Genomic DNA, 19,374 nt, shown 5'->3' with positions numbered 1-19,374 from the left:
CACTTAATTTTGACTTGAAAACAAGAAAATAATTTAACTTGTCTAAAAAAATCCTTCTTGATTTAAGAATTTGTAGATATTTTGGCTGGAAACAAGACAATTTTTACGCGTCTAGAAAATCTAGAAAATCCTTCTTGATTTAAAAATCGAAGAATGGAAAAGCATTTTTTGCAGTGGATGCATCAGAACTGCAACTGATACTGAAAAATGCTTTTCTCACTTAGATTTTTTGTCTTTGACAGGTTTCAGGTGTACATGCTTATGACGAAATAAGGTTATTTAACCGGCAAGGCTTTAAAGCACATGCAAATAATGTACTTTTGTGATATAAATAAGCGAATAAGTGCAGTGTCCCATTAGTGCACACTGCAAAAAAATGCTTTTCTACCTTAGATTTTTTTGTCTTGATTCCAGACAAAATATCAAAAAATTCTTAAATCAAGAAGGATTTTCTAGACGAGTAAAAATTATTTTCTTGTTTTCAGAAAAACAACTCAAAATTAAGTGAGCTTTTGCTTAGAACAAGCCAAAAAATCTGCCAATGGGGTAAGAAAAAAAATCTTATTTCAAACAGAAAACAAGATTGTTTTTCTTACCCCATTGGCAGATTATTTTGCTTGTTTCAAGCAAAAATGCACTTAATTTTGACTTTTTTTTCTGAAAACAAGACAATAATTTTTACTCATCTAGAAAGTTCTTCTTGATTTAAGAATTTTTAGATATTTTGGCTGGAAACAAGACAAAAAATCTAAGCTAGAAAAGCATTTTTTGCAGTGCATCTATGTCGCGTTGTACAATATATTAAGATGGAGGCACGATACTACAATATTTTTCAAAAGTGGAGACATTATAATCATGTACGGTCAAAAATCGTCATATCGCATACTCCTACTTTGAACTCATTTTCTCTCTGGGCAAACGGATCTACTGAAAACACAGTCTGTCTCACTGCACTTCCGTCTCACTCTCTCAGACTCTCAGTCTTCTGTCCTGTCTTAGTTTCTCTCTGAGATCTGGACAGCAGATAATCTCTCTCTCCGTCCATTGGTCTGTCTGGTCACTCCATCACACTGACATCAGTCTGAGGGTCACGCCGGAGTGTGTGTGTGAGAAAGTGCCGCCTGTCGATTTCCTATTATCTCTCCTATAGAGAGGACACTGACCACTCATCCATCACACACACACACACTCACAGTCTGGGAGACTCTTTATTAGGCTTTTAATATTTAGTGTCACTACGGTTAGAAATGTAGCCTCTAAAGATGTGTAGTAAGCAGGAGGGTCAGGTGTGATGTGAACTTACGTTGAGTTTGTAGGGCATCGACTCGAAGTAGATGGAGGTGGCCGAGATCCGCTTGACGTCAGACATGTAGCCGTGAGTGAGACTGACGGAGACACAGAATTCATTAGGGTTTATCTGACGAGCGCTGAATGAGAGAAAGAGCGTACGAATGAATGAGGGTCACTCACTGTCCGCCGTCGGGGAGGTCCAGACCCATGATGCGATCATGCGGATTCAGGACGGCCGTGTAAGCGGCGAAGTTAGCCGGAGATCCGGAGTAGGGCTGAACATTGACGCCCCACAGCGCCGGGTCGAGGTCAAACGCCTCCAGCGCCCTCTTCTGACACAACAGCTCGATCTGATCCACCACCTCCGCACCGCCGTAATACCTGCACAAACCACATCGGACTAATTTTAGACTTATTTTAGAAAATAAAAAAAATAAAAAAATAAACCTACCAACCATCAGTCTCATGAATAAATAAATACATACAAATACATCAAATAAAAAAAATTAATGAAATATATATATAAAAAAAAAACTGATAAAAATACATATAAACAATTTCTACAAATAAAAACTAAGTAGTAAATAAATTAACAAATGATAAAAATACAAATAAATAATAAATACAAATAACAAAATAAATCAGATACATCAAATGACAATTAAGTACATAAATGATACAAATAATTAATACAATGTAAATAAATCAAAACACATAAAATAAATAATAAGAGGTCAACCGATGTATCGGTTTTGCAGATTAATCGGCACCGATAGTTAACTGGCGGAACTATAGTTGCAATAGTTGTTCCGGGTTTGGTCTGTTTCTGGAGTGGCTTAAAACGTCCTCATTATACAGCAAAGTCCCTAAAGTCTTTGTTATGCAGCACGAGAGCGGCAAGTTAAATTGTGAAACAGTGTTGTTTTCGTCAACGATGACGATGACGAAATCATTTCGTTGACGCCACTTTTTTTCATGACGATAACGAGACGATGACGAGATAAAAATGGCTCATTGATGACTAAAACATGACGAGACGTGTGTGAGTTTTCGTTGACGAGACGAGAATAGACGAAAATGTTAGTGGGTGGTCCGTCAGACGTTTAAAATGCATGACATTTCTGCTTTTGTGCATGACAATTAAAACCGGAAAATATCTGCCGCTATGGCAAGCCGTTTTAGCATTAAATACTCTTTGCTATACTAGTATGGCAAGCCGCTTTAACATTCCATCCTTGTTTGTATTTTATGTTTTAAAACATTCCTTCATTATTGTAATTATTGGTGAAAATAGTCGATCCGGAAGCTCACATTGTGTTGAACTATAGATCTGCTATTTTCAGAACTTATAAGTGACACTACCCAACAGCAAAATACTTACTGACCTACATTAATTTGTTAAAAGACTACTTTTTCCCCTTTTTTTTGACTAAAACCTTTTTGACTTTTCGTCGACTAAAATTGGACTAAAACTATCACATATAGAAGTGACTAAAATTTGACTAAAACTAATAACCATTTTAGTCCAAAAGACTAAGACTAAGACTAAATCTAAGATGGTTGTCAAAAACAACACTGTTGTGAAAGTACACACTATCCATATGTATGTAATTTTAATACTGTGGCCTTTGTGTAGATATTTAAAGATGGCCTTCTTTAGCTTGACTGTTCATGTAATAGTAACACTTTACAATATTATATGTAACAATGTTACAATGCTACATTTGTAGGATACAATATACTTTATTGTCCCCTTAGGGGAAATTTTTGTAACATTAAGATGTAGAATAGAAGTATCGTTCCTTGTTAGAGTGTGTTAATTTCTTACATTTTTAGTTGCTTTTGTTAACAATAATGAACAACGAACTAACTGTAATGATCAATATATAATTAATATTAATATTTTTATTGTTTATTATTATTATTTTTTTGTGAAATTCAGTAGCCATTTAAAAAAAAGCTAACCTAGCTATTGGTATCAGTAAAATCCAATATCGGTAGACCACTAATAAAATGATAATGCAAATAAATAATAGATAAGTTATAATAAAAGTACAAATAATGAACTAATAAAATTATAAAAAAAATAAAATAAATAAATAAATATACACTGCAGCTCAAAAGTTTAAGATCAGTAAGATTTTTTAATGACTTTTAAAATAATTTCTTCTTCTCATCAAGGCTGCATTTATTTGATCAAAAATACAGAAAAGCTGTAATATTGTGAAATGTTATTTCAATTTAAAATTTCAATTTCAATTATTTCCATTTTCTATGTGAATATATTTTAAAATGCAATTTATTCCTGTGATACAAAGCTTCATTTTCAGCACCATTACTCCAGTCTTCAGTGTCACATGATGAGATTTACATTGTAAGAAAAGATTTCTTTTTTGAATAAATGCTGTTCTTTTTAACCTGTTATTCAAAGAATCCTGAAAAAAAAAAAAAAAAAAAAAAATCACAGTTTCTAAAAACATAACTGGCAGCCCAACTGTCTCCAACATTGATAATTATAATAATAAATCAACATATTAGAATGATTTCTGAAGGATCGTGTGACACTTAAGACTGGAGTAACAGCTGATGAAAATGCAGCTTTCCATCACAGAAATAAATTACATTTTAAAGTATGTTAAAATAAAAACCATTATTTTATATTGTAATAACATTCCGCAATATTACTGTTTTTTCTGTATTTTTTAACAAATAAATGCAGCCTTGATGACCATAAGAGACTTCTTTTTTTAAAAACATTACAGGTCTTACAGCTCCTAAACTTTCGAACAACAGTTTATATAGAAAAAAGAATTAATAAATAAATAATGAAAAATATAAATAAATATAAAAACATAAAATCAAATAAAACGACCTAAAAAGACCAAATGAATAAACAAATTAATTAATATATTTTCAAATAAATTAACATTTTTGTATGCAAAAATGCACACACCTTTTTCCCGGGTATCCTTCAGAGTACTTGTTGTTGAGACACGAACCCTGAGCCTCGAGAGCCGCACGACTGCAGAAGTTCTGTCAAAACACACACACACACACACACACACACACACACACACACACACACACACACACACACACACACACACACACACACACACACACACACACACACACACACACACACACACACACACACACACACACACACACACACACACACACACACACACACACACACACACACACGAAGGAAGATGAGAGCATGATGAAGATCTCAGGTGTGTTAGTATCTCTCACCATTGGTTTGAATGAATCATTCAAAAAGAGACATTGCCTGCATTTGAAATCGCATACTTCCATACTATTTAGTAGGCAAAAAGCAGTAGGTGAAAATAAAAGTATGCATGAACTCTCAAAAACCACAAAAGAGTAGGCGAGATTTACCAGGATGAAGCACCATTTCTCACGAGATTCAGGTGTACGTATACCTAAGTATCGTTCGAATATGCCTACTTACCTACTATATAGTAGGCAAAATGGGTACGTGAGAAGAGTAAGCTCAAAAGAGAACGTGAGAGATCCCCAGATGCCTACTGCGTCCCGCACAGATTTCGAAGTGCCGATCGAGGGATACTTTTCTACTTTTCTATCCCAGAAGCCCACGGGAGATCAATACGTCATCATCGAACGTGATGGAGAACAGCAACGAGGGTGTTTTCAAAAGTGAGTAACGTTACACTGTTCCTTGTGTTACAATCGCGTAGAGCAAACTGTTAAATCGTTTCAGGTGTAACAGTATAGTATATTTGTGATTGTTCTGTAAAAACATGTTTTATATAGCAAACAGGGGAGATCCAGTAAACACACGTATACCTCCAAAGTGAATGTGCATAAACCATATACATCTTAAAGATGATTGTTAAATGTGACCCTGGAGCACAAAACCAGTCTTAAGTCGCTGGGGTATATTTGTAGCAATAGCCAAAAATACATGGTATGGGTCAAAATTATTGATTTTTCTTTTATGCCAAAAATCATTAGGAAATTAAGTAAAGATCATGTTCCATGAAGAGTTTTTGCAAAATTCCTATTATAAATATATCAAAATGTAATTTTTGATTAGTAATATGCATTGCTAAGAACTTAATTTGGACAACTTTAAAGGTGATTTTCTCAGTGTTTGGATTTTTTGCACCCTCAGATTCCAGATCTTCAAATAGTTGTATCTCGGCCAATTATTGTCCTATCCTAACAAACCATATATCAACAGAAAGCTTATTTATTGAACTTTCATATGATGCATACATATCAGTTTTGTAAAATTTAACCTTATGACTGGTTTTGTGGTGCAGGGTCACAAATGTCTATTTAATATGTGACAGGAAAAAGTTAGAAAAGAATTGCAGATGATCAGTAGAATTCACTGTTGTCAACACCGTTTACTTTATATGAATGGAATGTAAATAAACTCATGTACATATAGTAACTAAACATAACTGATCTTTTTAATTAATATAAATAAATAGATAAATAGAGGAGCATTTGTGTTGGATAAAATGCGAGTGTAAATGCAGTATTAAGCACACGAATCACAGAGGTGACTTGAAACTTTTCTGGATGTTACAAAGACAGGACGTGATTTTACTAAAAATATAATTAATTAGTGGTAAGCATTTATCAGTATTATTGTTCATAAGCGTTGGTGTTGTCTAGCAATGCATTCCGAGGTAATCTTTAATTTCTAAGTAATACTTAAATTTTTCAAGTGTAAAATCAAAAATGAAAAAAAGATTAAATATCTTTAAATTATCGTAATATTCACATAATCATAATGCATTAAAATTGCATGTGCTGTTTTTTTGTTATTTATAATCCTCGGGGATGAAACGAGAGAAATCCAACAATAAAAAGAGGAAAACAAAGGAGATTTCAAGCCAGTTTTGCGTGTGGATAAACAATTTTGCACATAAATAAATTAAAAACATATTCAAGTGGTTACGATTTCAGGTTTTCGTAATAAAAAATAACATCTTTAAGGATTAAACTGGGTTATAGCCTAAAAACGTACTACAATCATACAGGTATCTGTTTGTTCTAGAAGACCACAAAATGAGAAATTTGATCAACATCATAATATATACAAATAGATGAATTAAACCTGTCGCTCATATCTTTTAAATTGTTGCTCTTGTTTTAACGTCGTAGATCACATGATAACATCATCATGGCGGATGATGTCCGGATCGCGTTCATACTCAACGCAACAGCTGTAGAGATGGTACTCTTTTAGCGCTTGTTAAGTAGGTACTTATTGAAATTAAGTACCTACTCATTAAGTATGCGATTTCGAATGCAGCCAATAGCTTCATTCTGAATGAATCGGTTGAGTGAATGATTCAATGACTCAGCGGTTCAAAGGGGACCTATTATGCTCTTTTAGTGCACTAGAACACGCTCTCATGCTTGCTGGTTTGAAAAACGCACCACTGCATTCTGATTGCATTCGTCTGATAGAAGGAAGTCATATAAAGCTAGGATGCATGAAGGGTGAGTAAACAATCTGCTACAGTAGCGTTGGTCCCACAGGGTTTCTTATTTAATGCCTTTTAATGCCCTTTTTAATGCCATTTCTAACATTTTTAATGCCATACGCAACCAATAACTTAACACGGCTGTGTATGAATGCGTGTATATTATAATGCATTTTTTTTTCATGCGGTCTTACAATGAGGCAACAACGAACATACATTACTCTTCTGAACATAATTAGAAATGGATCAGGAGACAGCTTAAAATGTCAGCGTTTATTTGCAGATTTCAAAATTTCAAATGTCAATTCTGAACAGAAAAATTTCAGAAACTTTGAACTCTTAGAGGCTAAAACTGGCCGCTCTTAAAAAGTCTGTGTCACACAATTTTGGACCGGCCAGAAGCAATTACCAAACTGCTTCCGTGTTTATCATACTTCGCGACAGTGAATCAAAGTTATTAATTATACAGGCTACATTCAAGATAAATTGGTAAAATTTGTTTCTTCAACACTATCTAAAGTTTTAATGCCTGTATAAAACAATTTAATGCTTTTTAATGCCATTTAAGGCCTTAATTTTCGCAAAATCAATTTAATGACTTTTAATGCTTTTTAATGCCCAGCTAAAGTTAAGCAAATCGTTGTGAACCTCGTCAATCCCCATCCACCAATGATTTTAGTTTCCATAAGCGGGATTTATTTCAATGATATCCTAATGGAGCACATCGTGACATCATAGCATCCAGAAAACAAACCCTGTAGCCCAAAGGAGCTGTTCTTTGAGATTTCTAAACTTTGTAGATGTGTTTCATGCCCAAACATACACACCACACACTGGTTAAAATTCAAAAAGTGAAAAAGCATAATAGGACCCCTTTAATCGACACATCATGTGATGAATTAGATGAATCTGAAAGTGGTGTGGAGTAACACAGGTTTTTCAGCGAGTCTATCGGTCACCTCTGAGGCGATGAGCTCCAGTCCTCTGCATTGTCTGTCCTTCTCCTTCTGCAGAAGATCCCACATCTCTGGGTCGTCCTGAGCCAGACTCTCCTGTCCCGTCCATGAGCGTTCGTCATCAGCAAACGCCGCCGCCGAATGCTGGGATCTGACGCTGGCGGGAACACGCCGACACACCGGCTGAAACACACACAAGATCAGTTTATCACTCAGACGTCCTCTACCAATCACTAAACATAACAGACAGAACTACAAACAGCACTATTATGAAGATTATGAAGACAAAACTACTTAGAAATGACTATGATTATTTAACTCACTGATTTGTTTTACTCACAGAACATCACCAATCAAACAAGGAAATTAACCAATATCAAAATAAACAAATGTAAAAACTTATGTACAGTCTAAACTAAATTTATTCAGATGCCAGAACAACATTTCTCACATTATCACAGTTTGTTGGAAATGGTAATAACATGTGACAAGAACTCAGGAGTTAAACTGTGTCAGAACAAATTCATCTTGATCATGTCAGATAACGTTGATTGAAAAGCATGTAACAAAACATGTTCAGGGCAAAGTGTCAAATCTAATTTTTGGTCCCATATTTTTACCAATCTTACTGGTAATCTACTGTGTTAAACAGTAAACATTTAAACTTTTAATAAATTGATGTGAAAAGCATAGGTTTCATGACTTTAACTAATTAGACATGCTTTGATTAAGAAGAAGGTTTGGATATAATAATGTCACCGTTTATTTTGTTATCCTCACTTACATAAATGAGCTATAGTGTCTTGCACCCACTAGTAAAAAAAAAAAAAAAAAAAATTTATATAAGCACAATATAAATATATCCTTATAAAGCACACATCTGATGAATGAAGACATGTAAACAGGATCTTGATTGTGAACTTCAATTTTGTTTAAGATGCAGCATCATGACTAACAAAAATATGGAATATAGAGAGCAACTGAGGCCAGAATATCTGACATACAGATGAAATGAGAGAGAATTAAATTAATTCTACAGTATGTATGTATGTGTGTGTGTGTGTGTGTGTGTGTAACGGACCGTTGGTGAGATACAATTATCAGCATGACGCTTTAATTCTGCTCCAATCAGCAACTCTCAACAGAAACTTTATAGCCAAGTGGAAATTCAGCATAACTGCTTATCTAATCTCAAACACACACATTAACACATCTCTCTCTGTCTCTCTCACACACACACACACACACACACACACACACACACACACACACACACACACACACACACACACACACACACACACACACACACACACACACACACACACACACACACACACGTCTGGTTCTCCAGCAGAGCATCAGATTAAGGGTTTCTGGGTGTCGTTTCTTTCTTCACTGCTTCATCCTCGACACATTTCAAGCATTTCACTTTCTCAACTCACAGATCCTCCTCCTCTGCGTTTAAGAACCGAAAAAGAACTTAACATACTGTTTTCATAAATGCACCAAGCTAGTACCACAGTATTTAAAGTCCATGGGAAAACCATGTAAATGTCTGGACGTTTACACAACATCTTCACACAACCGCTCCGAAAAAGCTTTATATTGTCAAAATGATCAGCTGATTCAACATCATCCCGCTTATCACACAACTACTAACAAATCAATTAAATAATTAAATCAAATAAAAAAAGGCTAATTTAAGAAAAAAAGGAGTATGAGTGACATGAGATTTTTTCCTACTCCTCTTGCTACTCCTCCCACTACCCCTACTGCCATTACTACTTCTACTACTATTCCCACTACTCCTCCTACTCCCACTAATACAACTACTACTAATAGTCCCACTACTACTCCTCCTAATACTCCCACTACTACCACTCCTCCCACTACTACTACTATTATTACTCACTCCTCCTCCTCCTACTCCCACTTCTACTCCTCCTCCTCCTACTACTACTACTCCCACTACCCCTACTGCCATTACAATTTCTACTACTATTCCCACTACTACTCCTACTCCCACTAATACTAACACTACTATTAGTCCCACTATTACTCCTACTACTACTCCTAATACTACTCCTCATACTCCCACTCCTCCCACTACTACTACTACCACTCCTCCTCCTACTACTTCTCCTCCTCCTCCTACTCCCACTACTCCTCCTTCTCCTCCTACTACTACTCCTACTCCCACTATTACTACTCCTCCTCCTACTACTACTCCCACTACCATTACAATTTCTACTACTATACCCACTACTCCTCCTACTCCCACTAATACTAATACTACTATTAGTCCCACTATTACTCCTACTACTACTCCTAATACTACTCCTCATACTCCCACTACTACCACTCCTCCCACTACTACTACTCTCACTCCTCCTCCTACTACTTCTCCTCCTCCTCCTACTCCCACTACTCCTCCTCCTTCTCCTCCTACTCCCACTATTACTACTCCTCCTCCTACTACTACTACTCCCACTACTACCACTCCTCCCACTACTACTACTATTATTACTCACTCCTCCTCCTCCTACTCCCACTTCTACTCCTCCTCCTCCTACTACTACTACTCCCACTACCCCTACTGCCATTACAATTTCTACTACTATTCCCACTACTACTCCTACTCCCACTAATACTAACACTACTATTAGTCCCACTATTACTCCTACTACTACTCCTAATACTACTCCTCATACTCCCACTCCTCCCACTACTACTACTACCACTCCTCCTCCTACTACTTCTCCTCCTCCTCCTACTCCCACTACTCCTCCTTCTCCTCCTACTACTACTCCTACTCCCACTATTACTACTCCTCCTCCTACTACTACTCCCACTACCATTACAATTTCTACTACTATACCCACTACTCCTCCTACTCCCACTAATACTAATACTACTATTAGTCCCACTATTACTCCTACTACTACTCCTAATACTACTCCTCATACTCCCACTACTACCACTCCTCCCACTACTACTACTACTCTCACTCCTCCTCCTACTACTTCTCCTCCTCCTCCTACTCCCACTACTCCTCCTCCTTCTCCTCCTACTCCCACTATTACTACTCCTCCTCCTACTACTACTCCCACTACCATTACAATTTCTACTACTATTCCCACTACTCCTACTCCCACTAATACTACTATTAGTCCCACTATTACTCCTACTACTACTCCTAATACTACTCCTCATACTCCCACTACTACCACTCCTCCCACTACTACTACTACTACTACTATTACTCTCATTACTCCTCCTCCTCCTACTTCTACTCCCACTACTCCTCCTCCTACTACTCCCACTACCCCTACTGCCATTACTACTTCTACTACTATTCCCACTACTCCTCCTATTAGTCCCACTACTACTCCTACTCCTAATACTACACCTCACACTCCCACTACTACCACTCCTCCCACTATTACTCTTACTCCTCCCACTATTACTCTTACTCCTCCTCCTACTCCTCCTCCTCCTCCTACTCCCACTACTACTCCTCCTCCTACTACTACTACTACTTCTACTCCCACTACTCCTCCTCCTCCCACTACTACTCCTCCTCCTACTCCCACTACTTCTCTCACTCCTCCTCCTCCTCCTACTCCTCCTCCTACTCCCACTACTACTCTCACTCCTCCTCCTCCTCCTCCTACTACTCCCACTACTACTCCTCCTCCTCCTCCTACTCCCACTACTACTCCTCCTCCTACTACTTCTACTCCCACTACTCCTCCTCCTACTACAACTACTCCTCCTTCTACTCCCACTATAACTCTTACTCCTCCTCCCCCTCCTACTCCTCCCACTACTCCTCCTCCTCCTACTACTACTACTACTCCCACTACTCCTCCTCCTACTACTCCCACTACCCCTACTGCCATTACTACTTCTACTACTATTCCCACCACTCCTCCTACTATTAGTCCCACTACTACTCCTACTCCTAATACTACACCTCATACTCCCACTACTACCACTCCTCCCACTATTACTCTTACTCCTCCTCCTCCTCCTCCTACTCCCACTACTCCTCCTCCTCGTCCTACTACTACTGCTGCTCCCAGTACTCCTACTACTCCACCTCCTACTCCTCCTCCTCCTACTACTCCCACTACCCCTACTGCCATTACTACTATTTCTACTATTACCATTACCCCTCCTACTCTCACTAATACTACTTCTACTATTAGTCCCACTACTACTCCTCATACTCCCACTACTACCACTCCTCCCACTACTACTACTATTACTCTCACTCCTCCTCCTACTACAACTCCTCCTACTCCCACTACTACTACTACTACTACTACTACCACTACTACTCCCACTCCTCCTCCTCCTCCTCCTCCTCCTCCCACTACTACTAACACTACCACTACTAATACTACTACTCCCACTCCTCCTCCGACTACTATTACTACCACTACTACTCCTAATACTACCACTACCACTCTTCCTCCTACTACTACTCCCACTACTACTATTACTCCCACTACTACTCCTACTCCCACTACTACTACTTCTACCACCACCACCACTACTCCTACTCCCACCACCACTACTCCTAATACTACTACTCCCACCCTTCCTCCTACTACTACTACTCCCACTACTACTAACACTACCACTACTAATACTACTACTCCCACTCCTCCTCCTACTACTATTACTCCCACTACTACTCCTAATACTACCACTCTTCCTCCTCCTCCTCCTACTCCCACTACTACTACTACTACTACTACTACTCCCACTACTATTACTCCCACTACTACTACCACCACTATTACTCCCACTATTACTACTACTACTTCCACTACTCCTACTCCCAATCCTACTACTCCATACACTATATGGAGAAAAAAACCTGGAACGTTTTCATAAAAAAAAAAAAAAAAAAAAAAAACTTCTTTGCGACTGAAAAAAAATCATCTTGGATGACAGGGGGGTGAGTAAATAATAACACAATTTTTATCTCGAGCTTTAACCCCTGATTCACCTGAACTCTTTTTTAGGTTACACTTTTGTTTTAAAGAAGCTGGAGCAGCACTGAACTGAACGTTTCATAATTAACAGTAATAACACTAATGAAAGGCCCTCACGGGGTCCTGACGAATCGCTCACTTAAAACCTGTTATTAAAAAACAATTAGCTCAGCAACGCCGGCGCATTCGTCTAAAGATGGACTTCAGCATCAGAGCGGCCGAACACAGGACGTCCGTCCGTCATCCGGTGCGACCGCAGGGCGTAACGACACCCGGGGCGTCCCATCATCTAATGACTGCGACACAGTCAGGGGAAAGAGAGTCTGAACGGTCAAATGTGAGCTGATTGTGAGACGTTTGCATGTTCCCATCAGCCCCTCTGACTGAACACACACAATTTAATTGAATTATGTAGTGAACACCTTGTTATTGCAAACATGTAGAACCACATCCTGTTGTATTTCAGACTCCATTTGCTCTAAACACAAACACATGGTTTGGAGTGAAAGCATGAACTCATCACATGCACACCTTCAATGCAATTCAAGCTGCTTCATATAAGTGTCTTCAAAATCCATCAATGAAAACAATTGGACAAGTACAAAATTAAGTACTGCAAATAAAAAAGTAACAAAACAAACAAATTAATATCTAAAATAATTATTAAACAACTATATAATGAAACCGTTAAATAAGTAAATAAATAAACAATTAAATTAAAGTGAATAATGTAAACGAGTACAAATAAGTAAATAAAATATGGAAGTAAATAATTTAATAGATACATATTATGAAATAGTTAAATAAGTAAAACATTAGGGAAATAAATAATGAAATTAATAATTTTATAAATAAGTAAATAATAAATAACTACATAAATAAGGGCATAATTAAACAATAAATAAGTAAAAAAGGGAAATAAATAATAAATATATATATAATGATATGTATATAATGAGTTAAATAAGCAACATAATTAAACAAATAAATAAGTAAATAAAATATGGAAGTAAATAAATAAATTCATAGGTATATAATGAATAAAAGGTATATAAAATAAAACATTAGGGAAATAAATAATTGAATAAACAAGTAAATAATAAATAACTAATTTAATCAAATACGTGATTAAATAAATAAGTAAAAAAAGGGAAATAAATAATTAACAAATACGTATATAATGATACAAGTAAATAATTAACCAATGAAATTAACAAATGAATAAGTGAATCACGTAAATGAGTACATAACTAAACAAATAAATCAATAAATAAAATATGGAGGTAAATAATTTAATAAAAACCTAGGTAATGAAATTGTTAAATAAGTAAATAAGTAAAACAGGGAAATAAATAATTTAATAAATACATAAATAAATGTGCATAATTAAACAAATAAATAAGTAAAAATAGATACAAATAATTAATAAATACATATATTATGACACTAAATAAGTAAAACATTAGGCAAATAATTAATTAAAATACTAATTAAAAAAGTAAATATTAATAAATTACAACTAAATAAGTAAATACAATAATGCAATAATAAAATAAGTAAATAAGTACATACGTGAAAAATGAAACAAAAAAGTATATAAATAAAGAAATATAAAAATATAAATATATGACTCTGTTCTAAACACAAACACACGTTCACATGCACACCTTCAATGCAGTGTAAGTCACAAAAGTATCTGACAAATGCATGAATGTAAATGTGAAAATGTAATGAACGGCATGAGTGGCATGACTTCTGTCAGCAATTTCAGCCATCTCTCTGGGAAACACACACATGGGTCAGCACACACTGATGGACCGCGTCCTTCGCTGTCGGCGCTGCAGGGACACAGATGTGTGTGTGTTTGTGTGTGTGTGTGTGTGTGTGTGTGTCCCTGGAGTCACTGCAGTCTCACAGATGTGGCCAAGAACCACCCACTTAGACAGAAAGAGACCATTTGATTGACATGTTACACGACCAACCGCTGATCACCATCACACACTCATTCTGGAACAGTCATAATTGAGAATAATAATAGCTTTAAACGCCACAATAACAGAAGCGGAAGTCTAAAAATGATGTACTGATGAAAACATAACACTTAACTATGTCTTTCTAAAGAAAATTAATACTTGCTCAAATTAATGAAAGCTTTTATTCATCAAGGACACATTAAATTAATCAAAAGTGACAGTAAAGACATTTACGATGTTACAAAAGATTTTTATTTCAAATAAATGCTGCTCTTTTGAACTTTGTTCATCTGTGAATCCAGAAAAATATTGTGCAGTACAACTGTTTTCAACATTGATAATAATCAGAAATATTTGTTGAGCAGCAAATCAGCAAATTTCTTACTTAGATTTTTTTTGTCTTGTTTCCAGCCAAAATATCTAAAAATTCTTAAATCAAAAAGTATTTTCTAGACAAGTAAAAATTATTGTCCTTGTCTGGAAAATTCTTCTTGATTTAATTTTTTTTAGATGGAAACAAGACAAAAAAATCTAAGAAATGCATTTTTTGCAGTGTAATGATGCTGAAAATTCAGCTGTGCATCACAGAAATAAATTACATTTGAAAAGATATTCACAGAAATATTTCACAATTGTATTGTATTTTTGATCAAATAAATGTAGAACCTCAACATTTTTGCAGTTTTAATGCTGTTCATGTAAAATTATTTTCTTGTTTTCAGAAAAAAACAAGCCAAAATTAAGTGATTTTTTCTTAGAACAAGAAAAGATTATTTTTCTACCCATTGGCAGATTATTTTGCTTGTTTCAAGCAAAAACACTTAATTTTGACTTGTTTTTTCTGAAAACAAGACAATAATTTTTACTCGTCTAGAAAATCCTTCTTGATTTAAGAATTTGTAGATATTTTGGCTGGAAACAAGAGAAAAAATCTAAGTAAGACTAGCATTTTCTCCAGTGTTTGATTATATTTCAATCTCAAATTGTATTAATTTATTTATTTTTACTGTATTTTTGATCGAATAAATTTAGAACATTACATTTTTGCAGTTGTTCAATGTTGTTCTGTCTCCTCATGCAATCTTTAAAATTATATTTCAATCGGAAATTGCAGATGCTGCAATAAAAAAAAATTTTTTATTAAAAGACTATTATTAAAACACAGAGAGAGAAACCAGGATGAAACGAGAAATAAATGAAACAAGGGTCAGACCTGAACTATTTTGGGAGCCACAGATGACAGAACACACACACACACACACACACACACACACACACACACACACACGATGGATGTACCGTTTCATCATTTCAGGCGTCTCCTGCTCACATCTGCTTTTGCGCTTCAGAAAAAAGCAAGAAAACATTTCATTTTGCTGATTATTTTTGTTATTTCCTTTCTCTTCAGAGCAAAGAGTCAATTTTACAGATGACTGCTGTCCATCACGCCGGCGCTAGACAACAATCAGCGGCGTAGAGCGGGTGTCGGAGGTGTCAGGAATATGGCTGGGGATGACACCGCCGCTCTCGCGCTGCCAGCGACTAATGGGCGAGCGGCCGCGACAAATTGCCGTCCGATTGGCCGCAGAATGACACGGGCGTCAGGAGGAGCGCGAGTGTGATCGAGAGGTCGGCCGCTTCCTCTCGTCGGGCCAAAGGGAGTGACACGAACAATCAGGAGTGTGGAAAGCCAATTTCCCAGAGCGGCCCGCGACATTATCGCGCTAATCCAGGGAGATGGAGCCGGCCGCGGGGAGCACCTCTGCGCTTCACCGCTGCATTATGGGACACTTCTGCACTCGCTGAGGTGAAAGAGCGGGAAACCTCACGGAATATTTCACACGTCACCATTATGAGAAATTCACTTCCAGAACTAAAATTTACAGATAATGTACTCAACGCCTTGTCATCCAAGACCATGTCTTTCTTTCTTTAGTCGTACAGAAATTATGTTTTTTGAGGAAAGCATTTCAGGAATGTTCTCTATATAGTCGACTTCTAAGGTGCCCATGAGTTTGAACAGCTTTAAAGGGCTCTTAATGATCCCAGCCGAGAAAAAAGGGTCTTATCTAGTGAAATGCAGTGTTGTTTTCGTCAACGATGACGATGGCGAAATCATTTCGTTGACGCCACTTTTTTTTCATGACGATAACGAGACGTTGACGAGATAAAAATGGCTCGTTGATGACTAAAACATGACGAGACGTGTGTGAGTTTTCGTTGACGAGACGAGAATAGACGAAAATGTTAGTGGGTGTCAGACGTTTAAAATGCATGACATTTCTGCTTATTGTGCATGCCGATTAAAACTTAAAAAGTATCTGCCGCTATGGCAAGCCGTTTTAGCATTAAATACTCTTTGCTATACTAGTATGGCAAGCCGTTTTAGCATTCCATCCTTGTTTGTCTTTTATGTTCTAAAACATTCCTTCATTATTGTAATTATTGGTGAAAATAGTTGATCCGGAAGCTCACATTGTGTTGAACTATAGATCTGCTATTTTCAGAACTTATAAGTGACACTACCCAACAGCAAAATACTTACTGACCTACATTAATTTGTTAAAAGACTACTTTTTTCCCTTTTTTTGACTAAAACTAGACTAAAACCTTTTTGACTTTTCGTCGACTAAAATTGGACTAAAACTATCACATATAGAAGTGACTAAAATTTGACTAAAACTAAGAAGCATTTTAGTCCAAAAGACTAAGACTAAGACTAAATCTAAGATGGTTGTGAAAAACAACACTGTTGAAATGATTAGTTATTTTCTGAAAAGCATTACGATTTCTATTAGGGCTGCTCGATTATGGCAACAATCACAATCACGATTATTTAACACGATTATGAGCGGGTCCAGAACTTTAATTGATTGATTAATTTATAGATAGCCACACAATTAAAAAAACAATACAAATGAAACCGTTTTTAAACAAATTTAATGTAATTAATTTAATGTAAAATAAACACTATAGTCTTCACCAGGGATGCACCAAAATGAAAATTATTGTCCGAAGCTGAACAAAATTAAACACTGGGCTGAAGGCAGATTACGGAACAAGTTTTTTCGTGTTTTTCCCTCATGTATTTGCCAATTGCTTTTACCACTGCATAAACTCAATAGCCAGTTTGTGCTTTTTACAGTTTTGTCTTGCTTTTCAAAGAAAAGCATCAATTACAAAACAACAATTTAAAATTGCTTACTCAACACTGAACATTTTGAACATTCTAGTAGACATTATAGCCTACCAACAAACCACAATTTAACTTCAAATGAATAAGTTAGTAAAATAATATTATCGAAGTAACATAATCGATAATACTACTATAATCGTTTGAAGCCAAAATCAAAATCGAAACCGAGTTCAAATTAATTGCCATGGACAAAAGTTTTGGAATGTTTTCTTCAAAAAACTATTTCTTTATGACTAAAGAAAAAAAAGACATGAGCATCTTGGATAGGGTGAGTAAATCATCTGTACATGTTTGTTCTGGAGGTGAACTTCTGCATTTGAGAGTCCAGATCTGCCAGCGAACCCCAGAAATCTTCAAACCGGGACTCTGCTGGCTAAAAATACAGATGAAAGCATTAAAAATATATCCTGATCAATTATTAAAATTATGAAAATGAGCTTCAGAAATGAGAGCTGCTCACTCAATCATCTCTGTGTGATGCTTTTATCGCATGACGATGTAACACCAGAATGAGAATCGAGAAGAGATTCGTTTTCCATTTGCTGAAATCTGCTGGAACCAAACGAGTCTCACGGATCTTGAAAACACTTCTGAAATACTGGGTTTCCTGCATCTACAGCTAAATGAAAATGTGTTTCTATGTAAACTGACTGTGATGGAAGATAAATACCAGACACAAAAATATAAAATATAAAACATAAAACACGTCTTTCTATCATGTTTTTAAGTCTGATTCACAGACGACTTCAGAATGAATCAGCTCAGTGACTTTCGACTCACTCAATGAATCTTACTTCTTACTGATGTCATGTTTAAAAAAAAGTCTCTTATGCTCATCAAAGTTCCATTTATTTGATCAAAAATACAGGAAAAAATTAATATTATGAAATAATATTGCAATTCAAAATAAAAAAAAAATATTTAAATAAATTTACAAAAATTATTTATTTCTGTGATGCAAAGCTGAATTTTAATCAAAACTACTCCAGTCTTGTGTGTCACAATGATGCTTCAGGAATCATTCTAATATGCTGATTATTATTATTATTATCATCAATGTTGGAAATTTTTTGGGAATCTGTGATATTTTTTCAGGATTCTTTGATGAATCAAAAGGTTTAATAGAACAGCATTTATTCAAAATCAAAACATTTCTAACAATTTAAGTCTTTACTATCACTTTTTACCAATTTAACACATTCTTGCTGAATAAAAGTATTAATTTCTTTCAAAAAAAAAAGAAAGAAAAAATTGACTAAACCCAAACTTTGAACGAGGTGTATAACGTTTTCTATTTTAAATAAATGCTGTTCGTTCTCTGTTTTATTCATCAAAGAATCCTAAAAAAAAGTATCACGGGTTACAAAAAAATATTAGGCAGCAAAATGTTTTCCAAAATTGATAATAAAAGCAATAAATCAGTATATTAGAATGAAGGATCATGTGACACTGAAGACT

At 35.8% G+C, this 19,374-nt stretch overlaps 1 protein-coding gene across 1 annotated transcript in view; it reads right to left on the bottom strand.

Annotated features, from left to right (window-relative positions):
• Window positions 1–19,374, bottom strand: part of shmt2 (serine hydroxymethyltransferase 2 (mitochondrial)) — a 45,434-nt gene that overhangs the window by 20,926 nt on the left and 5,134 nt on the right. The window contains exons 2-5 of the mRNA XM_073851930.1: window positions 7,742–7,921; window positions 4,244–4,323; window positions 1,471–1,671; window positions 1,304–1,385 (exon numbers count right to left, since the gene is read on the bottom strand). Coding sequence (XP_073708031.1) covers window positions 1,304–1,385; window positions 1,471–1,671; window positions 4,244–4,323; window positions 7,742–7,921 — 543 coding nt within the window. The remainder of the gene's footprint in view (window positions 1–1,303; window positions 1,386–1,470; window positions 1,672–4,243; window positions 4,324–7,741; window positions 7,922–19,374) is intronic.

The sequence above is a fragment of the Garra rufa genome, chromosome 12 (assembly GCF_049309525.1).
Source record: "Garra rufa chromosome 12, GarRuf1.0, whole genome shotgun sequence".
NCBI classification, from domain to species: Eukaryota; Metazoa; Chordata; class Actinopteri; order Cypriniformes; family Cyprinidae; genus Garra; species Garra rufa.
This window is presented reverse-complemented; position numbering and strand designations above follow the sequence as displayed.